At 44.8% G+C, this 23,747-nt stretch overlaps 1 protein-coding gene across 1 annotated transcript in view; it reads left to right on the plus strand.

Annotated features, from left to right (window-relative positions):
- The window catches only part of LOC146817941 (potassium/sodium hyperpolarization-activated cyclic nucleotide-gated channel 1-like), a 1,926,818-nt gene that overhangs the window by 344,082 nt on the left and 1,558,989 nt on the right, over positions 1-23,747 (plus strand). Inside the window, exon 3 of the mRNA XM_085609718.1 lies at positions 4,161-4,255. Within this exon, the coding sequence (XP_085465844.1) occupies positions 4,161-4,255 (95 nt within the window). The remainder of the gene's footprint in view (positions 1-4,160; positions 4,256-23,747) is intronic.

Consider the following 23,747-nt stretch of genomic DNA (forward strand, 5'->3'; position numbering starts at 1 on the left):
CTTTTCTATTTTTCCTACGTAAGCTAGCCCACATGTGGCTGAAGTATGGAATTTGATCTGCCACGCAATGGGTGAGAGATCTTGCTACCTTTTATGATATTGTTACAATTACAACAAGATTTAGTGCCTTAATATGTGGTTAACTGTGTTGTCCACTTGTTTTCCTAATTTCAGCTCTGGTTCATTACTCAAAAGCAGGCAGTTTTTCAATATGATCCATTGAATTTTGTAGCTTCTATAATATTGGTGTATGTTTTTTTACTGTCTAGTAAAGCTTTGCGGTCCTTAGAAAATGTTCTTCCTCCTGCTTATCTTAACTTATGATTGGGGTAACGCCTTTTAACAAATTTGCCAATCATCTGTTCTTTGCATTGATTTAAAGCATCATTGTATGAACATATTCTTTCAACCTCAATAATTGAGATGATGGTAGATGTCTGAATTTTTCCATTATTCATTGTAACTTATACATCTAAATATGATATTTTATTTGAATCTATCTCGTATGCGAACTGCACTTTAGTACCACCTGGTTCAAGGATTGTATGGCTTCCTCAAGTGTATCACTGGATCCTTGCCATATTAAAATATGTCATCAATGTATCATAAAAAAAAAGATAAATTGTTGAGCCAAAGCTCCTGTGTTAAAATATGATCTTGCTCAAACTTAATCAGGAATGTATTTGCTAAGTTTGGGGCAGCACAATTTCTCATGCTGGTCCCAGTCGGTTGTTGGTAAAAATCGTTGCCCCATTTGAAATTGCTGTGGTATAAAGTAAATTGTATTAACCAACAAAAACACTTTGAGATCTTCATGGTAATCCTTCGGTAAGAAAGCTCATTCAATAGCCTGCAACCCAAACTGGGGAAATGGACGCAAAAAGCCAGTGGTGTCTCGTGTGTAAGTGGAGACTCTTTGCACAAACTTTTGTAGATAATGATCTATGAATATGCCACTATTCTTATGAACAGACCCATGTGTAGATAAAGTGGTCTAAATGGATGTTTATGCATCTTAGGTAGCATGAATATTGTGGGTACGGTATCTGGCAGCAGATATCTCTTTTCAATCTTGGCGATAATGCCATTGCCAATGGCTCGAATGATTATGATTTTCAATGTCTTTATAAATTCATTAGTGTGTTTAGCATCCAACTTTTTATAGGTTTCTAAATCTTCCACATGTTCTTGTGCATTCCGATGATAAATGTCATAGTCCATCAGAACCAGTGCTCCCCCTTTATGCGCTTTTTAGAAGGTATTGTCATCTGAAGCTAGTTGTTTCAGAATATTGAATTCTTTGTTCGTCATATTTTTTATAGTAGTCTTGGAATCCAGTTCTAGGTCTTTTAGTTGATGATTCACAATGGTCTCCAAGGAGTCAATCAAATAATCAGTGATCAGTTATATGTAGTTGCTTTTGAGTCTGAATTTGCTTGCCTTCTTTATGTTCCACCACATTAGAAAAATAAGGGTGTAAAAATTCCTTTGGAAATGTTAATAATCAAGCTTTCCTTTGGCTTCTCATCACCACCCATCTCTCTGGGACCAGTTTCGGGGTAAAACCCCGCATCAGCCAGGCTAGCTTGAATCCAGTAGCAAAGTAGCAAGCAATCTCCTTGCGTTTGCTATGTTTGCCCCAAATTGGCAGGGCAAGCCCAGACGTGAGTCTCTTGCTCACTTTGCCACTGGATTCAAGCTAGCATGGCTGATGAGGAGTGTTACCCTGGAAACGGTCCGAGGATGCTTGTTTCTGGTCCAAGGAAGATCTGGCTTGGTAGCTCGAGCTGAACTATTCCCAATGGGAATAGGGTCAAGACTGATTTGCATTTGCCTGGGTCTGAACTGAGGTGGCGAAGTGAGCTAAAGAACACTGATGGATTCAACCCAGATCTGCTACTGGGGGTGAGTGTCTTAAAAGGTTCAGCGCTCCGTCCATCAGCTCCTTGTGTTTGCTTTGTATGCCCCACGTTGGCAGCCTGGCTGATGAGGGGTGTTAGTCCAAAACTGGTCCCAGGATGCTTGTTTCCAGTCCAGGGAAGACCTGGCTTGGTAGTTCGGGCTGGACTATTCTCATGGGGAATAGGGTAAAGACTGATTTGCATTTGACTGGGTCTGAACTGGGGTGGCGATGTGAGCTAAAGAATTATGATGGATTCAACCCAGATCTGTGATGGGGTGCGTGTTTGAAAGGTTTCAGTGCTCCGTCCATCATCTCCTTGTGTTTGCATTAAGTATAGTATGCCATTCTTCATCACTCCATTACACCTTTTAACTTTAACACAGCTGATAAAACACACCCATCCAAACAGGTGTAACATCCTATCCTATGTGAAGTATTATCCATACCCTTCCATTTGTAGCACGTACATTAACAATTTACCATTAACACTGCAAATCATATAAAACAAGAAATTTGCTGTAGTAGAAGTTATAATAGATTAAGCCATATTACCAATACACAGTGTTCCAGGTCTGGATTTTAACACTGCATATCACTACATTGCAGGAAATTATCTTAATTCATTTTCGTTTGTTATAATGCTCAAAGAATATCTTTAGAATTCTAGCTAAAAGAAAGTGGAGCTAGTAGTAAAATGTCACTTTTTAGCTAATAATTATAGTTTTCCATTAACACACATTAGCGCCATAAATAATGATCCGTCACTTGTACTTCAAAATGTCTTCCATTACTCATTTTAATTTAAACCAAAAAACATGCAAACATGAACTCGTCTACATGTAAATTGAAGTAGAGGGGTGTATTTCTATGCCTAGCAAACTCACTGCAAATTGCCTGTGTCTGCTGACTAGAGTGCTTCAGATGTCTCACACATGTTACACTTCTATATACTGGCTATCAGATACATTGTTAAGTTCATGTTTTATATTTTAAGAATTTGGAACTAATACATGTGATTATAATAGTAATAACCCATTCTTAAATTATTTTTTTCAAATTTACAACACATTCAAGGTTGCTATCTTATGATGTTGTGTGCCCTCAAACTTCATAACCAGGCTTAAACGTTAGATATTTGACATACAACTATTTTAGGGATTCAACTTCACAGACTGTTGCTAATACATAGCAACATGGAGTCTGAGACATGAGAGTGAAACAACCCTAGTTTTGAAAGCTCACACACTCATTTGCAGCCTGAAACAATGGATCCATATTGACTTAACTTACTATTAATCTTTGTTCTAACATTAATATCAATGAAAGCATCTGTAATGAACCTCATTTGGGTCATTTGTGGATACATGCTATCTGTGTGTTGGAGTAGCCCATCTGGCTAACTGTAACTTAGAAAGTTTATATATATATATGTATATATATATATATATATATATATATATATATATATATATATATATATATATATATATATATAATATATTAAAAAAAAAATTCCAATACAGTATATTTTTAAAACAATTTTTTTTTCCAATACAGTATTGAGGTTTGATTTTGTAACATATAAAATCAATTGCGCTGACACACTAGGAATTTTCTCCCACGGTAATTTTTCTTCCTTAGGATGGTAATGCTGTGCTTCAACAGTTAACAACATTGAGTACATGATATTGGAAGGTCCACATATAGGCACTGAAGGATGTTTTAAATTGTACAGGCAGTGGTGGCTTAGCCTTTGGAGCAACCCCAACCTCTGTGAATGAAATGAGGGATGCAAGCTGTCATTATTTAGTGGTTGACCTTAAGCAGATATCCTATTACAACCAACCTCTAAATGACGCCACAAGTTCTGTTAATTGTGATTTCTGTATATCTAGTATTAGGCTGTCCCATTGCAAATATCGATTCCCAAACCTAACCTTGATTCTGTGCAGCTTGAAGGAGTTGTTAACTTTACCAAAACTGGGTTGTGTAGCCTCTGAATCGTTGTTTACATAAGGGATCTAGGGCTGTGAGTACAGGGGGGCATACATGATGGTAAACAGACCTCCGAACTAAGAGGCAATAGGATATCCTTCAAGAAATTGTTTTTGCAGCTTCCGAAAGATAAGTTCAAAGTCCTTGTTTATTTAGATTACAAACATACTTTTTAAATTCATTGAGGTGTGTGTTCTATACTGACCTTTCACTAACAAAGCAAATTAGTTTGATTTAGTCTATATTTGTGTTTTTCTTCTAGTCCTTGGATCCTAAAGAAGTAAAATTAAATTACCTGAAGACATGGTTTATTCTAGATCTTTTGGGACTCATTCCGCTGGATTACTTATTAATAATGTCCGTGAGTTAAACTAGCAAATATATTAAAGTCTTTTGCATATTATATGTTTGTGGCTGTGTGTATTTTAAAGGTTTTATAAGACTGAGGCATTCTTTTCTTGATATAACTTACTGTATTAACTTTTGGTTTTAGAATTAGGCGATCGATAAAACACTATTTTATAAAGAATGTGTGAAATACATTTTAAGCTTGCTACCAGATCTAGTGTAACACTTTGCTGAGATAGGTGAGATTACATGTAAAGCAGCAGGGTGGATTAGTGTAGTCCTGCACGTAGATAAAGGATATACCTCAACTAAAAACTACAGGCATATTTCACTCTTAAATGAGGATTATTTTTTTTTAATCTCAACATGTTTTATTAATTTTTGCAAGAACACATTAGCAATTCTGTTACAGGGATTGCATCGATTAGACCACACGCTTTTAGACCATATAATTCTTTGCAGGCCCTGCATAACATAACAGTGAAGAAGAGAAGGAAAATCAGAAAGGAGCAGGAAAGCAAGGAGTGAAAGAAGAGATAGGGGACAGACACCTGAGAGATACATTGCTCAAAACAGTATGTCTGACACGCAGTGGGGCAGTTGCTACGCCTTATGACATCCCTGCAGAACCTAGCGGCCACATTGGTTGGGACCAATAGGGCCCCTTTACCTTCTTGAAGGGGTGGAGCCTCTCTTGGGGTGGCAAGATGTGACTCCCCGGCCTACCACGTTTTCATGGTGGCTCAAAGGAGTCTAGATATGTGTCCAGGGACTTCCACATCCTTCTGGAGGTAGTTTCCAGGGCAAATTCTCAAGTGCCATGTTGTCTGCTCCTCTAAGATGCGTGACCCAGTTGAACCATCCTTTGTAGGATGCCTTACTAGTGTCTTTCCAGTTAGTGAGGACCATTTTCACCGCTGTTGTCAGTAGCAAGTCCAGAAGATCCCTGTCCTGTACTGACCTCAGCTCTGTGCTCATAAATGCCGTGGTAATAGTGGAGAGTTCTTTTGTTAGCGTGCAGTCAAACAGTTTATTTAAAAACCTAAAGATTTCTCCCCAGAATATTTTGAGAGCGGGGCAATAAAGGATAAGGTGTGCTAGATCCCCTTTTTCCTTGTTACAGTTCCAGCATACTGCCTCCTCTGAGGCCTAATGAGTATAATCGTGCCGGTGTCCAGAAAGCCTTGTGAAGCAACCAAAATGTTGTTTGTGAGAGCACTGGGGAAATCTTATTACGTGAAGCCGATGACCATATTGTGGCCCATTCTTGATCGTTGAGAGTGGCTTTAGTTTGGGTATCCAAGTAGGCTACAGGATTTAGGGCAGAGGAGTTTGTAGAGGTGCACGACCTGGTGCCCCGATTTATTTATGTTAGATACGAACTGGAAGATTGGCGGTTGCGAGGTTAAAAATTTGATTTTGGACAAAGCCGATCTGATTTTTAGGAAGTTATAAAATTCGATATCATTTAGTTTGTGTCTTTCCTTGAGGTCGGCGAAGGTGACAGGGTAAGCTTTGTTTTCTAATTGGAGAGGATAGAAGATCTCTTTCTTGATCCATGATTCGAAGGTTAAGCTTTTCCCTTTATATAGGATCCTGCTATTGGCCCAGAGTGATTCATTTTTTGACTCCTTGAGGCTGGTTTCTAGCTTTCTATCTACCTTTAGTAGGGCAATTTTTGTGTTTTTAAAGATCGGCTTTGAGGTGTGGGGGTATCTGTTTGCTGTTAGCAGAGCGAGAGGGCTTAGGTTATTTAGGATGGCCTTCTCCACCTTCAACCATGCTGGTGTGTACCCGGCCGACGGCGCAACCCAGTACGAGCCTTGTTTTGCCAAAAACGCTAACTGAAAAGTTTTGAAGTCTGCTAGGATTACCCCTCCTTGATTTTTCTCCAATCTTAGTTTTTTAATGCTTATCCTTGCTTTCTTCGCCCGCCAAAGGAAATTGGAGATCAGCTTTTCAACTTTGCGGTGGAAATCATCTGTGAGGAGGAGTGGGAGCATCCTGATCAGATAGTTAATCATTGATGTGATCATCATTTTAATCGTTTCAATTCTCCCCCACCACGTTATGAACTTTTGTGACCATGATTCTAGGAGTTTCTTAATCTTCTCTAGCCTTATTTTCTCGTTATGATGTAGTGTGTCGATTAGCTCCTTACCAAATTTTATACCTAGGTAATTGATATATCCCGCTTGCCATGTTAAGCCGACCCCCCCAGGATGTCACTTGTGCAATGAATATTTAGTGGTTTACATTCAGATTTGTCTTTGTTTAGTTTATCCCCAGAGAACTCGTAGTGTTCCGCTATTGTATGCATCAGGCCAACAATTGAGGTCCTCGGCTGCTCTGTTACTATTAAAATATCGTCAGCGTAGGCGGCTACTTTTATATCAGTGCCGTTGATATCTATGCCCCTTATGTCTTTATTTAGTTTGATATCTTGGATGAGTGGTTCTAGTGTTAGAAGGAATAGCGAGGGGGACAGTGGGCAACCTTGTCTGGTGCCCTGTTGCAAGGTGAATGGTTCAGAGAGTGACCCATTGATGACTATACGGGCTGACGGTTCTTGGTAAAGGGCCATCACCATCCGTATGTATCCTTCTCCTAAGTTGAAGGTATGCATGCAGCACTCCAGGAAGTCCCAGGAGACTCTGTCGAAGGCCTTCTCTGCGTCCAATGTATTGGCCACCGCTGGATCTAATTTGGTTGATGCCTGCTTCATGATATGATAGAGAAGTCGTGTGTTGTCATCTGACATTCACGTGCGTAAGAAGCCCACCTGGAAGTTACTTATTAGCTTGGGAAGAGCGGAATTTAGTCTGACTGCCAGAATTTTTGCATATATCTTGCAGTCCACTTTAATAAGAGATATGGGTCTGTAGTTTTTTGGTGGACAGTGGTCTTTACCTTCCTTTGGGATGACTATTATGTTAAACACACACGATGATGGTCAGAATGTTGCACAATGGCAAAACATTCACCCCCAGTCACAGATCTGGGTTTAATCCATCGTTATTTTGCTCACCACACCACCCCAGTTCAGACATGGCCATTTGCAAATCAGTCTTGACCCTGTGCCTCATGGGAACGGTCCAGCCCGAACTGCCAAGCCATATCTTCCTTGGACCGGAATCAAGCATCCTAGGACCGGTTTCTGGCTATCAGCCATCATCAGCCAGGATAGCTTGATTCCAGTGGCGTAATGAGCACGGGACCCACGTCTGGGCATACCCTTCCCACATAGGGTGAACAGCAAAACACACAAGATCTGTTGACTGGGTGTGAGTGTTTGATTGGTTCTGATGCTCCGTCCCCACCTCCTTTTGTACCGCTTTGTTCGCCATAAGTTGGCAGGGTATGCTCAGATGTGAGTCCCTTGCTCACTTTGCCACTGGATTCAAGCAAGCCTGGCTGAAGACGGCTGAAATGCCAGAAACCGGTCCTAGGAAGCTTGTTTCCGGTCCAGGGAAGGCATGGCTTGGCAGTCCGGGCTGGACTGTTTCCATGAGGCACAGGGACAGACTGATTTGCATATGGCCATGTCTGAACTGGGGTGGCAGAGTGGGCTAAAGAACGGTGATGGATCAAACCCAGATCTGTTGACTGGGTGTGAGAGTTTGATTGGTTCTGATGCTCCGTCCATCACCACCTCCTTTTGTACCGCTTTGTTCGCCATAAGTTGGCAGGGTATGCTCAGACGTGAGTCCCTTGCTCACTTTGCCACTGGATTCAAGCAAGCCTGGCTGAAGACGGCTGAAATGCCAGAAACCGGTCCTAGGAAGCTTGTTTCCGGTCCAGGGAAGGCATGGCTTGGCAGTTCGGGCTGGACGGTTCCCATGAGGCACAGGGTCAGACTGATTTGCATATGGCCATGTCTGAACTGGGGTGGCAGAGTGGGCTAAAGAACGGTGAAGGATCAAACCCAGATCTGTTGACTGGGTGTGAGTGTTTGATTGGTTCTGATGCTCCGTCCATCACCACCTCCTTTTGTACTGACTATTATGTTAGCCTCTGACATGGATTGTGGTACCCCTCCTCTATCTGCAGCATAGTTAGAGACCTGTTTCATAGTTGGTTTCAATTGATTTAAGAACGCCTTGTAGAAGGCGGCAGTGAACCCATCCGGCTCCGGGGCTTTATTGTCTTTCAGAGATTTGACTTCCATTTCAATTTCGGTAATATTAATTTTTTGACCTAGCCTGAGCATCTCTTCGGTGTTTAGTTGCAGTAGCCCGAGTCTATCGAGGTATCTAGAGCATTCCTCTGTATTGAGGCTCTGGTCTTTCCTGTATAGTTCCTGGTAAAATTCTTGGAAGGTTTTAAGGATGTCTTTGTGTTTTGTATGGGTTTTGTTATTTGAGTCTGTGATGGAAGAGACGGCAAACTGGTTACGTTTGTGTTTTAGGTAGGAGGCAAGTAATTTCCCTGCTTTATTGGCCTCACACAGGTTGAGGGCTTCGTATTTATTAATCCACAGTCCCACCCTCTCACTCAGTATTTTGTTGTATTCGTACTTCAACTGTGTTAATTTAATTAGGAGCCTGTTGTCCTTTACAGCCTTGGCATGGGATAATTCAAGGTTTTTAACCTCCCGCTCGAGCTGCTCTAGTCTCGAATTTATGCTTTTGTTTATTTTTGATTTAATCTCAATTATTGTGCCTCTGATTGTTGCCTTCAGTGCATCTCATAGAGTGTTGGGGCTAGTCTCCGGGTAGTCATTAAATTTGATATAGCCTCCTCTATCTTTTTTTTTGTCAACGGGTTCTGACAGCACATCGCTGTTAAACCTCCATCTCCAGGGGACGTCTTCGTTATGAAAACTGCTCAACTTTAGGCTGATACATGAGTGGTCTGATACTAGTCTTGGGGCTATATCTGAGTGTTCGATTAGGTGTGTGTGGGAGCCAGATATTAATATGTAATCAATCCTGGTGTAGGAGTTGTGAGGATTAGAGTAGAAAGTATAGTCCCTTGTGTCCGGGTGCTGGAGGCGCCAAGCATCTTTTAGGTTATATTTGGAGCAGATATTTTGGAGTGCCGCATGCGATTTCATGGGGTGAAAATGACAGGAGGATTGTCTATCTGTTATGTGGTCCAATGGGGTATTAAAATCCCCAGCCACCACCATGAGGTCATTTTGGGGGAAGCTCTCTAGCGAACGAGCCACCTCCGCCCACAATGCTGGGTCGTCCGTGTTGGGGCCGTATACATTTGCCACGTGAATTAGCTCCTCCCCCCTTCTCAGGTGTGTCACCAGAAGCCTCCCCCTGCTATCATGGGATTATGACTCTATTGTTATGTTGGATCTTTTGGATACTAGTGTCATCACCCCTCCCCTTTTTTTGTCGGCAGGTGAGCATACCGTCTGTAAAATCCAATTACCTCTCACTAGCTTTGCATCCTCCATGGATAGTTTGGTCTCTTATAGTAAGATTATGTCTCCTTTAGTTTTAGCTAGGTAGTCTACGATCTTCCTGTGCTTAATGGGGTGGTTAAGACCCTTCACATTGAGGGACACTATGTCAAGTTCCGTTGCCAGAACAAGTGTGTTGTTGCCGGCCATCATCTACGGTGTTGCGTGGCAGATGCAACTGTTCTGTCAATCTCTTTAGCCTTGTTGAAGCGGGTCAGACCTATTTGTACAGGCTCCCTACGCACACGGTATAGTGCATCTGTGCTTCCCAAGTGCTCTGCAAACAAAGTACCCAGTCTGTCTGGGTGTGCATCTATGTCAGATCTCTTAAGGATATTCGCTAACAGGGCGTGCCAGGTTATAGAGAAGAAAGAGGTGAAAAAGGACAGGAAAGTCGAGAATATAGATAGCAAAGATCTGAGAAACCCTAGTACGGATTTCTGTTCACTGTTTTAGACGGCTGTTTACTGGCTTCCCCTTGCGTTACTTGTGAAGCCTGTTTTTCCTTTGCTGCTTCTGGGGGATTTCTAGTGGTTTTCTGTGGCAGCGGGGCCCATCAGCCTCTGTAAACTCCTCTAAAACTCCTCATTCGATATTTGTGGGTTTGTGGGCTCTGTTCACCTCACTGATCTGTGGTGATCCCTGGACTGATGGCTGGCGGGAAGGTTGCGGGGGGACCTGCACCGTTGAAGTGTGTCACCGTGCACTCACTATGTTGTCAGAGTGCAGTGGGGAAGGCACTCAGTGCCGTCTCCCTGGTGCGAGCACTCTTGTTATGCCGCTCTCTTTACTTTGCCCACTGCGGCGCGCCCCTTGTGTGTGGCAGTTTTGGTTACTCTTATGCGATCGGTCCGGCTGTCTGGCTGATGGATCCGGTTTCGCTTGTCACCCCTGACATCCGTGTGGGTGTTTCTCCTATTGCTGCCACAAATGCCTCTCTTTCAGTTCCCTTATTTGCCCCCTTTATTGGCCCCTCCTTCTGTGTGGATTAGCAATCTCTGCTGCCACAAATGTCTCTCTTTCAGTTCCCTTTTTGGCCCCCTTTATTGGCCCTTCCTTCTGTGTGGATTAGCGATCTCAGCGATCTCAGTCTGACACCATTTTGATTTGGGCATGATATGCCGGATTTCCACCCCCCTTCACTGAAAAGGCCCGCTGGATCTGGCATTCATTTGACCTTTTCTAAATAATGCGTACCATCCGCTTGGCGCCCTCACTCGGTTTCCTGCTCCCGGTGGGAACATGCCCGTGCACAGCCTCCCCTTGCTGCCTCTGCTGCTTTCACCCACTTACTGCTCCCTTCCGTGCGCCGCACATCTTGCCACTCCCAGGTGTGGTTGCCGGTGCAAGGAGTTACGGTTAGTTACCGGGGAGGATTCAGAGTATGGCAGGTTTGCTACGTTGCCATCACCGCTTGTAGAACGGTGGACCCTGCGCCATTTTAGGCCTTGCAGGTTTTGCTTTCACTCCCTTTGTCTTCCCTTCTAATAGCGTATCGCTGGACTCAGTGCCAATTTGTGCTGCGCAGGTATCGCTTTCACTCCCTTTTTTATCCTTTTGCTGGCGGAACGATGGACCCCCCGGACACTCCGTTTGCTGGTTCGTGCTCAGGATCCCTTGGTCTCAGTCATGTGTGCTCGCACACCTGGTTGGGGCTTTACCAGACGGAATCAGGGGTGTCGGCGGCCTCTTATGCCTCGCTGCAGCCACTCTCTTCCCTCACACAGTCTCTCATATATACCAGCATACGTTTGCTGACTTGTTTTTTGGTTAGGTTGTCTGCTGCCTTGGCTTACTTGTTAGGTTATCGGCTGGCGCTTTTCCCTCACTTGCAATCGAACTTTCTTATCGATGCAGAGCGGTTTTAGTTTCGGTTCTGCGTTCTTCAGTCCGCCATCTTACCGCTCCTCCCAATGCTCCGTCCTCACTCCGTATTATGACGATTTTTGGACCATTGTTTGTTTTCAGGCGCTTTATTTCGGTGTCCTCGGTTGTTGCTATAGTTCCGACGCACCAAAATCCCTTTTGAGCACTCTCGGGATTGCTGTTTTAATCTCCGATCCGACGGAGCGACGTTCTTAGGCTGCCATCTGCTCTGCCGTCCAATCCAGATTATAAAAGTGACACAAACATATTATTGAATAGTATGTGGAAGGCAATGCATACAATTTTATACCTTACACAACCTGGATTTACCCAAGGACGAGACATAAGTAAAAATGCAAGAATGCCCTGCCACCTAAATGAAAGATCCGGAACTAATAACTTGCTAACAGCTGAAGAAAAAGTGGATGTGGTAAGGTTGTTCGACAAAATATTATGATCTTTTCTGCAACCAGTGCTACACAGATTCAAGCTAGGAGCAAAGTCGTACAAATTTGAATGGCCCTATATGCCATACCTGCAGACAAGGTAAGATTAAATGGCGTACAATTGTGCTTCTTCCCTCTGCATCAGTGAACAAGGCCAGGATGTCCACTTTCATAGATGTTATTCCTGTTGCCATTTGATTCATTATTAAAAACTATGGGGCATATTTTCAAGAAAATTGTTAGCTCCAAATATTGCTAATATTGTATTCCGTCAGTTTAGAAATGCAGGGATGTGGCATATTTACAAGAAGACAGCACTTCTCTGCTTTTCTCCCTGCGCTGGCCCTAAATTTAGCTGCCTAGTGCCAACGCAGGAATCCTTGCACCAGAGTGCAAGGGTGCCTGGGTTGAGGGAATGATTGTTTATGTGCAAGAAGGTATCCCTTTCTGCACATAAACAATCCAGAATGGCGATTTGCAATTCCTATGTGTGCTGCATTGTGCAGCACACATAGAATTGCAAATAGTAATTTTTTTAACGATTGTTCATGTGTAGGAAGGGACACCTTTATGTCAATTTGCTGTTTCAATGTCTGCTGCACAATGCAACAGACATAGAAACAGCAAAAACGAGGAGAAATTAAGTATTTCACCATGTTAAAACCAGGATTTCCTGATCTTAATTTTGGCGCTGTCTCCTATTTACACCACCCTTGTAAATAGCGGCAGCGTCAAAATCAATGTATATTGTGGCAGAACACCCACTGCAACACCTATTACCCACCCCTTTCACGCTAAGTCTTGTTTAACGCCGCTTTGTAGATAAGGTGAAGCCCCTATCGCCACAAAAACGTAGCAAAAACTGACATTCCTGGCTTGTATATATCCCCCTATCTGATCTAATAATGAGATAAAAGTGGTGAAATTGGAATCTTTTATATGCAAAAGAGATATGTACTCCTCAATATTTTCCAACTATATCATAGAAGAAGCAGATACTTATTTTCTTACACTAATACAAATTGTAGAAGACTGCACAAGAGTATCAGGTTGCCTGCTAAATAGAGGCAAATCCAATATATGCCTTCTCAGTATCCTATATTACCCTATGATTTTTTTGTATATGTGTCTCACCTGGTAGTAGAAGTAGCTTAAATATATGGGTATCTGGTTTAACAATGTATCAAGGATTTCCTAGAGGGAGGAGGTGGTGACTAGGAGCTGGTGAGAGGTCCAGTGTCCGTGCTCCTTGGTTTATGTCACAAACATAAATTAGGGCTACTGTTCCTAAAGAGAAAGAGGAGATATCGTCAGGTTGTGCAAAACTCGGACATGTGCATGGTGGCGGCAGTCAGCAGGACTGTTTCATGTTGCCCTCACATATACCAAAGGGATGTTATGCTTCATCATAGGGCTATTGCTCTTCATTGGGCCGGCGCTGCAATGCCCGACAGGTCATTTTGGCGAAGATCTTTTATTGGTATGCCCTATGATGAATGCAAGGTAGAGTCTAGGTGGGCGGTATCTCATGTGTGATGATGTGGGTTAGGGAGGCCGCCAACTACTTTTAATAACTGGACCGCCCTGTCAGATTAAAACCCTTTATAGGTAAATGCTACCAATGGGGTCATAAAGTACCCTGGCAGTCTGATGTGAGTTCCCTCTTTACGGTCCAACTCTAGTCCGTCAACATGTTTCGCGCCCCTAGTGGTCAAGAGGATCTGTGACGCTTCGTCTGAACAGGAATAGTGAGTGAATCTTCCTACCCCACAAATGTGTCTAAAGTGGTGCCCTATGAGTGGTACCTACTTTTCTGATGTTGGCTTTCCAACCTGTCAGTAGAGAAAAAGGAGACAAAATTATCATGTTCCTGGCATAAGAGTGTTTTATTGACCAGGATGTCCATTATTGTGGACCAAAATGTTCGTCTGGTGCTGGAGTGACTTCCAGACACGTACAGACATATACAAGACCCACACAACATAAAAATAGGAAGGATGAAGAGCCAATCTATGAGAATAGTTCGGATTTAGAATTTCTTTCAGCGAAGTTCCCAGCCTAAAGAATTCAAGGCTGGTACCCCCGTACAACAAAATTGCTGCAGATCACAATAATATATATGGCATGCAGTATGAGAAAAGGACATTTTATGGTGTAAGTGGCACAAGATTTCATAAAAACCATACCACTGTGCAAATAGTGTAGATTGCCAGTGTAGCAGCCAACTGTTTTATACACACATAAGAGAGATCACAATAATGCGTGCTGCTATCTCATAAGTGGTCACAGTGTTAAAAATTGTCACAATATTAAAAACAGGAGTGTGGTTGTGTTTCCATTACTTCCCTCTTTACCGTGAGGCACATAATCTTACCTCCAACTAGAGATAAAAGTACTCCCTAGGGTGTGACAAAGGTGCAGTACTTAGTCGTGCTAAACTGGAAGTAAGTAGGTAAAATAAATAAGGAAGATCCAACCAGCACGAAGAATTCAAGGCTGGTACCCCTGTACAACAAAATTGCTGCAGATCACAATATTGTATGGCAATCTGATAGAGACATCTAGCTGCAGATTCCTTACCTTTGCACTTCCAGGCGTAAGGCTGGATCAGGAAGAATTTTCACAGCAGTTCCCCTGCGCACCGGTAGGTGGTGTCAGTCGATGTCGCGTGAGTTCGTCGACATCTCGCTCGTCGTGACATCCGCGTCATCAATATAACCGCCACTCCGGCACGCTGATGTCAGTTCTTTTCTTTCTACACCATCACCGCTGATCTCTTGAAGAGAGCTACCCCCGTCACTCCTTGTCGACTTTGTTGGTGCGTAGGTGTCATGTCAAGTAAAAAGACTGTGGGTTCATGCCATGCAGCGCCTGTCACAGTGCCATGTCGGTCACAGACCCACATCTGGTATGCCTGTGGTGCCTGGAGCGACACCACGACTCCAAGTCATGCTCCAACTGCCAGGCCATGGCACCAAAGGCTTTGAGGGCGCGGTCCCTTAAGCTTCTTGCGGCCCAACGCCCGGCCCCACAGAGGTCACCTCGTCGGTCTCGGTCCCGGTCGAGAGGAAGGTCCAAGCACTGCTCCGGTGAATCGAAATTCTTTTAGTCTAATTAGTAGAAGTCAGGTAAGAGGCACCACAAGAAGCACAAGAAGTTGAAGCGTGCTTCGACTTCGCCCCGCCTGTTGCATGACGCAGAGGAGGAACCTCTGCATTTGAGGTGCCCCTCCGCGGAGCGGGTCCCTGGGTCGGCACTGCGTTACCCTCCCTTTCCGGGGTCGGGAGCTACCCCCACCCAACTTAAAGAATTTTATGACGCCATGTGCGCCATATTTGGGTGGCCTGACCCTGCCGGTGCCTTTGGGCCCCACAGGTTCAGGAAACGGAGGGGCCCGAGGTTTCCATGACGGGGGCTCCAGCCTCAGCACCCCGGCTGTCTAGTGGACACGTTCCCGGGTCCAGACTGAATCCGGTCGCACCTCCACAGCAACCTTCCCCAGCACCACGTCCGACACCGAGGTCCTCAGCGTCAGCAGCGCCTCCTCTATCCTCATTCCCGACGACACAGAGCCGAGTCCGGCGCCGACGGAGCCCTACAGCTCCATGCCATTTTTTCTGCCCTATTCAGAAGGGTTAGCAATGAAGGAAGATGATTGGGAGGGGGAGCAGGATCCCTAGGAAATCCCACAACAGCAACAAGATCTGCACTGGTATGAGGAGTTGGGTGAAGCTAGTGGTCTGGACACCTCCTGAGACACTGACATGCTTTCCCCTCCTACCCTGGCTATGGAGGAGGGAGCATCTTTTGCCATGGTGGTGCGTAGGGCTGCTTAGGACCTTGACTTGCAGCTTCCTAGAGTGGCAGTCAAAAAAAAAAGTTTTGACAGAGGTCCTGCAGCCTGGGGTCTCGAATTCGGAACCCCTGCTGCCATTCAATGGGGCATTGACAGACCTCCTTCTGGAGACATGGTCCAAACCCAGCACAGGGGCTCCTGTGAATAGGACGATCCCCCGCCGCCATTACCCCGCACCGGGCGACCCAACTTTCCTCACCATCCGTCCCACCCCCCAAAGCTTGGTGGCTCAGGCTTCTACTTCTTGTGGCGCATTACTTCTGCACCCCCGGACAGGGAATCTAAGAGGCTGGAAAACTTCAGGAAGAAAATGTTTTTATCTGCCAGCCTAGCATTGCCTCTTGAGCCGTTACTCTCATTCCATATGGGATACGGTGGCGCAGGTGCTGCCCAGAGTCTCGGAGGAGGACCGGACTCTACTCTCCCAAGCTATATCAGACAGGAGGGGCGGTGGCGGTGCATGAAAATATCTGGTTTTTCAGGAGATGTCCCGCAATCTTATGGACATGACCTTCAATTGCTCAGTCTCTTCGGGGACAAGGCGGATGCTGCCCTTGAGCACTTTAAGGACTCGTGGGCCATGGTCAAGTTTTTAGGCCTCACTACCGTCCCCAGAGCTTCATTCAATTTCCGCTCCTTTCGTGGCTAAGGAAGAGCGTACCAGCCGTGCCAACCCTACCATGGCCAGAGGGCCCCGCAAGTTCAACAACCTCTGCGGGCTGTGGACGCAGTTCATCCTGACCTCGTAGGTCAGGAAACCAGAAGTCGAGCCCAGTCACCATCCTCTCCTCCACCGCAAAACCTTTCTAGTCCGATCCCCCAGGATCTTTCTCGACCAGTTGCTATTCCCGCTACTTTCTCGTCCCAAATAAGGATGGAGGCCATCGCCCTATTTCTAGACCTCGGAGCCCTCAATTACTTCCTCAAAAAGGAGAAATTCAGGATGCTTACTCTTGCTCAGGTCCTATCTTCCTTGGACACAGGAGACTGGATGGTAGCGCTGGACTTGCAGGATGCCTACTTTCATATACCCATCCTGCCTGCCCATGGTCGCTACCTGCGGTTCACTGTGAGTCACGAGCACTTTCAATTTGCATTGATTCCCTTTTACAATGGGACCTTAATTTGGTGCTTACTTTCCTGATGTGTGCACCATTTGAGCTGCTGCATAATTGTCCTCTGTGGTTGTCCACCATCAAGACAGCTTTTTTGGTGGCTATATCCTCTGCCAGGAGAGTGAGTGAACTGCAGGAATTGTCCTCTCAGCCTCCTTACCTGATGATCTTTCCTGACAAGGTAGTACTACGGACTAGGGCATCCTTTCTATCTGAGGTGGTCACACCCTTCCATCTAGGATAGTCGGTTACCCTTCGCACCTTCTATGCAACCCCCACATCCTTCTAAGGAAGAGGGACGTCTCCATCGTCTGGACCTAAAAAGAGCATTATCGTTCTACCTTGACCGAACCAAAGAGTTCCGGGTGGATGACCAACTTTTCATTGGATCCGTGGGTGCAAAGAAAGGTCATGCTGTCTATAAGAGGAATGTATCCCGAAGGGTCATCCTCTGTATTAAGATTTGTTACACCTTGGCGAAGAAGGATCACCCTGAAGGGCTTAGGGCCCATTTCACCAGGGCGGCTACCATAGCCCTCCAGCGTGGTGTTCCTGTCTCTGACATATGCCAAGCTGCCACATGGGCATCTCTGCACACGTTCACCAGACACTGTTGCCTGGATACCCAGATATGCAGAGAAGGCCTCTTTGGTCGCTCTATTTTACAGGAGTTTCTGGTCCAAGCTGTTCCGCAGTTCCTCCTCTGGGGCTTGTATTTCTTGGGTATCAGTTCAGAGGAAGGAGTCAGCCGCTAGATGTCTCTATCAGATGTATAAGTTACTTACCTTCGGTAACGCCTTATCTGGTAGCGACATGATCAAGCCACATGTCTGGCGGTGTTGGAACCACTGGGCCAGTTCTGTGACCACTTTCTCCAACCTCTGGTCCAAACTACTCCGTCCTTCCTAAAAGACACTAAGGATGTGCTTAACCTGATCACCAATATAGAGAATCCTGAGGAGATCTCCTTTTGATAACACTTGATGTGGAGGCACATTATACTAACATCCCCCAAGATGCAACAATTGAGGTAATTGACACACTCCTAAGAACAATCACTCCACCGACCACCACCCCAGGAGACTTCATAATAGATGTGCCACCTTAGCATTGAAGAACAACTACTTTATGGATAAGACACAAGTGTACCACCAAATACAAGAGGAGGGGCATCTATGGGGAGCACTTTGGCCTTTAGTCTTGCATGTCTTTACATGGCTGACTTCGAGCCCGGACACATCTTCTGTACCTTAAATCTGTTCCTGACCAACATCATCTCATGGAGGCACTACATAGACAACATCCTTGTCTTTCAGAAAGGAGATAGAAACAATTGTGAGGCTTTCATCAACTGGTTCACCTCAATTAACCCCACTTTACACTTCACAAGTTCGATCTCAGACTGTGAGATTGCCTTTTTGGATATTTTGATCAGCCTCACTCAAGGTCAGTTATACACCAAAACCTATAAGAAGGACACGCACTGTAACAGCCTTTTATCCTTTGAGAGTCATCACCCGAAAGTGCTCCGTGAAAACCTACCGGTGGAATTGCAGCAACCTAGATGACGACGATAATCAAGGGAAAGATTTGAGCACAAATCTACTTGAGCCAAAGTATCCTCCCGGAGTGATCAAACTCGCTGAAAAGAGAGCCCGCAACAACAGGGAGACTCTATGTGAAAACAATACACAACCCAAAGAGGATACACTGACATGTGTCACTACCTTCCCACCCTTATCTAACAAAGTGAAGACCATCATATTGAAATATTGGAATATCCTAAGCACATGTATTTTGAATCTTGAACGATCACTCTGCCTTCATATGGACATCAAATTTAAAAGATCATCAGGTACACACAATACCTTGAACAAAGGTACCCGGATAACAAACAACACTTTGGAATCTTCCCCCAGTTAGCAGACACTACTCTTGGGGGAGTTGTACTTCTTGTAATTCTACTGAACACTCAAAAACATTACAGCTAGGAGCTGGTCACAGAAACAGCACATCAACTGTAATTCCTAAAACTGCATTTACCTTACATGTCCCTACCAAATGTATTATATAGCGAGACAACTAGACCTATAAAAATAAGACTAGGGAAACATAAGAGCACCATAAGATGTGGACGCAATGCCACAAAGATGAGCAACCACTTCAATGATCTGAAACACTCCATTAATGATCTGAAGTGGACAATCTTTGAATCAAACACATCATGGACCCCAGCCACACTATTTAGGCTAGAACAGCGCTGGGTGTTCCACCTACATACCGATCTGCATTTACTGAATGATGACATCCCTTGGATCGAATCGTAGGCCTACATCCCTTAGAAACCAAACATGAAATTCAACCAGGCCTATTCTTCTATATAAATGTCACTACTGATCACCACCTCATGTACCATAATGATTGTTCAAGTTAAGACAATCTGCACCAATCACAACACCACTTTAATCAATAGCCGTAGTTGCAGATACGGGGGGTTTGCAGGCTTACAAGACTAGATCATACCATGTCACACAAAACTAGTTTCGTATTCATAAGTATCATTCTGATGTACTAAGTGCCACATAATGATGGTCCTTAAAAAGCTGCTCTGACATGAGTATAGTGACCAGCACCCTGTACACCGAACTGCTGTTAACCGTTATCCCATTTACTGATGAGACACATCTTGTCCTTTGCAGTTCGACACTATTTCATGTGGGCCGCCAGACATACATGAAGAGGTTTCCGATAGTTATTCACTATCTTTCCTCTTCAACACTATCTTAAGATGGCTGCCAGACGTGCGCAATAATCTTTCCTTCACATCCCTACTACTTTTGACCTCAACACCACTTTAAGATGGCCGCCAGATATGCGTGATAATACTTGAGACAGATATGAAATGTCTTCACTTTACCACCACGCTAAGATGGACGCTAGACATGTGTGATGATGCACTACCAGGTTCATGTGGATTCCAGTTTAGGCCCACCAGGTGTACTCCTTTAAAACAGGAACCACCGGCTTTCGCATCCTCATTGGTGGGAAGCAAAGGATAAGGGTAGGTGTGATGACCAGATCGCACTCAGAAACCGTGAGTACTAAATACCGGTCGCTGAACCGGCTAACGCTGATACAGCATAGGTGATCCTGCGGTTTGGATCCTTCTTATTTATCTTACCTACTTACTTCTAGTTTAGCATGACTGAGCGCGGCACCTCTGCCACAACCTAGGGAGTACTTTTATCTCCAGTTGGAGGTAATATTATGTGTCTCACAATATATAAGAAAGGGAAGTAATGGAAACGCTCCTGTTTTTAATATTGTGACCATTTTTAAAACTGTGACCAATTATGAGATAGCAGCACGCATTATGGTGATCTCTCTTGTGTGTGTATAAAACAGTTGGCTGCTACACTGGCAATCTGTACTATTTTCACAGTGATATGGTGTCTACCGTGCAGGCGGACGGTCTTTTTGTTGTTTTGGCTGATGAGGGGTGAAACCCCAAAACCAGTACTAGGATGCCTGTTTCTAGTCCAGGGAAGACCTGGCCTGGCAGTTCGGACTGAACTGTTCCCATCGGGTGCAGGTTCATGACTGATTTGCATATGGCTGGGTCCAAACTGGAATGGCATGGGGAGCAAAAAAACTATGGATTTAGGCCCAGATCTATGTACTGGGGTGAATGTATGACATTGTTCTGCATTCTGTCTCTCAATTGTTCTATTTGCATCTGTCACTCCGAGTGGAACGGGTATGCCCAGACGTGGGTCACGTGCTCTCCATGCCACTGGAGTCAAGCTATCCTGGCAGATTAGGGGTGAAACCCCATAACCGGTCATAGGATGCTTTTTTCCAGTCCAGGGAGGACCTGGTCTGTCAGTTTGGGCTGACTGTTCCCATTGGGCGCAGGGTCAAGACTGATTTGCATATGGCTGGGTCCAAACTCGAAATGCATGGTGAGCAAAAAAACGATGGATTTAGGCCCAGATCTATGTACTGGCGGGAATGAAGGACATTGTTCTGCATTCTGTCTATCAATTGTTCTATTTGCATCTGTCACCCCGAGTGGGACGGGTATGCCCAGACGTGGGTCACGTGCTCTCCATGCCACTGGAGTCAAACTATCCTGGCAGATGAGGGGTGAAACCCCAAAACCAGTCCTAGGATGCTTGTTTCCAGTCCAGGGAGGACCTGGCCTGGCACTTTGGGCTGGACTGTTCCCATTGGGCGCAGGGTCAAGACTGATTTGCATATGGTTGGGTCCAAACTGGAATTGCATGGTGAGCAAAAAAACAATAGATCTAGGCCCAGATCTATGGCCTGGGGTGAATGTATGACTTTGTTCTGCATTCTGTCTATCAATTGTTCTATTTGCATCTGTCACCCCGAGTGGGACGGGTAAGCCCAGACGTGGGTTACATGCTCTCCATGCCACTGGAGTCAAGTTATCCTGGCAGATGAGGGGTGAAGCCCCAAAACTGGTCCTAGGATGCTTGTTTCCAGTCCAGGGAGGACCTGGCCTGCCAGTTTGGGCTGGACTGTTCCCATTGGGCACAAGGTCAAGACTGATTTGCATATGGCTGGGTCCTAACTGGAATTGCATGGTGAGGAAAAAAATTATGGATTTAGGCCCAGGTCTATGTACTGGGGTGAATTTATGACATTGTTGTGCATTCTGTCCATCAATTGTTCTTTTTGCATGGGTCCATATGCATAACTGGAAGATCCCGACTTGGTCCCTTCAGATCTTTTACTCTAGCTCAGGAATCTCCAACCTTTTCTGTGATACAATCTGCTCCTGATCATTGAATATCACCCTGAGAAGCTCGTGAATATTAACACTGTTACAATATGACCACGTCCAATAAGATTCCAGTTCTTGTAGGATTGCTGATAAGGACTACCCTTGTAGCCGCGCACTCAAGCCATTCTATAATTGCTCCTACTATCATTCTTTCACAGCCGAGTATTCATTTACACAGTCTGATTGATAAGGTGAGGCCTGCAATATGACCAATTGCTATGCAACTTTGCTACACTCAGAGCACAGATAGACAGTCATTTTGCAGACTGCCCCAATGCAAGAGGCTGCCAGACTACATGTTTATCTGTGAGTGTGGAGACCTGCCATTTGTTTGACTGAGTGCTACTGAGAGGGTCTGAAAATTAGCTTTACTACTTCCTCCAATGTGCCCAGACCCTCTCTATCACCTACTGGCCTGAGCTATCCTTCCAAGAGCTACTTCAGGGAGTTGGAAAACTACCAGTAGCTCCAGAGCTACTGGTTGGAGGCACCTGCTCGAGGTCATCCTATCGGTACTTGGAGCTAAAACAAGCTTTTCCAGTTGCAGCACAGATAGTTCACCTGTAAACCAGTCAGATAACATATCTTTATGGAACCAACTGTATATATACCTCCAAAAATAAATTGAGACCCGCTTGACACTCTTTCTAGGTCAGGAACTCCTGAATGCATGCATACGCACACAGAGAGGTGTATTTTCATTCTGCCATAGGCACAGAACCACTAATCCTACGATTCACACATGCTACTACCATGTGATAGTTTGTGCAGGCCGCAGTGAATTATTCCTTTCTGGTTTATTTATTTTATCTTCATTTCTTTCTCCCACTACTTTTTTGCCTCTTTGCCTACTCATTCTGCTATGGCATCGTTGGTAGAAAACTATCACATATATCTAATTTATTGTGTTTTAACTCCTGTTTCTACAAGTTTTAACGCACACTCAATTTCTAAATCGCATGACAGGATGCTATATGAATGAATGAATGAATGAAATAAAATGTATAAAGCGCGATGGCTACCCGGAGGCCTCCCTGCGCTGCAGACAGGTACAAGAGACAGAACAGTAGTGGTGACTACAGATCTAAAACAGCCACGTTTTTAAGAGTTTTCGGAATGTGAGCAAATTAGGCTCTTTCCGCAGTAAAAATGGGAGGGCATTCCAACTGATGGCACCATTATATGAGAAGGAGCGCCCACCACATCTGGCTCTCCTTATTCTTGGTTGAAGGGCAAGGAAAGTGGTGGTTGACCGAAGGTCTCTCCTCGGTTGATAAGGAATGATCAGAGATTGGAGAATGGACGGGCCATTCTTCCAAAAGGCTTTATGGACCAGGCACATAGCCTTAAACTGAATCCTTTCCCTGATCAGCAGCCAGTGCAAGCTCCTTGGGGCTTGTTTAATGGGCTGCCGATGAGGAATATGCAGGAGCCTGCGGGCGGCGCAGTTCTGAATAATTTGGAGCTTGTTGATAGTATACTGCGGGGCTCCCAGGTATAAAGCATTCCCATAGTCCAAACGGGAGAGGATCATCGCTTTAACCATGATTTTTCTGGCATGGAAATGGAGAAGGGGGAGAACCTTTTGAAGCATCCTTAGTAGACCAAAGCACGTTGCTGAAAGCTTAGTTGCCTGTTGATTGAAGGTGAGAGAGCAATCCAGCCATACACCAAGGCTCTTAACCTGGTCTTTAGGGGCCGGGGCAGGGCCTAGGCAGTCTGGCCAAAGAGATGCCGGATTAAAGGAAGGGGAGTTGCCCAGGAGCATAAGCTCCGTCTTGTCCCCGTTAAGTTTGAGGCATGAGAGTTCCATCCATTTTGCCACCTCCTCTAGGCAACAGCCTAGGGTGCTAGATGACCCCTTGGGTGGTTAAGTGCCACCACGAGCTGCATATCATCTGCATAGGTGATGATTTTTTATGCCAAATGGATGGACAATCTATGCCAGGGGTCTCATATCAACATTAAACAGTGTGGGGCTCAGGGCAGAGC

The sequence above is a fragment of the Triturus cristatus genome, chromosome 6, assembly GCF_964204655.1.
Source record: "Triturus cristatus chromosome 6, aTriCri1.1, whole genome shotgun sequence".
NCBI lineage: Eukaryota > Metazoa > Chordata > Amphibia > Caudata > Salamandridae > Triturus > Triturus cristatus.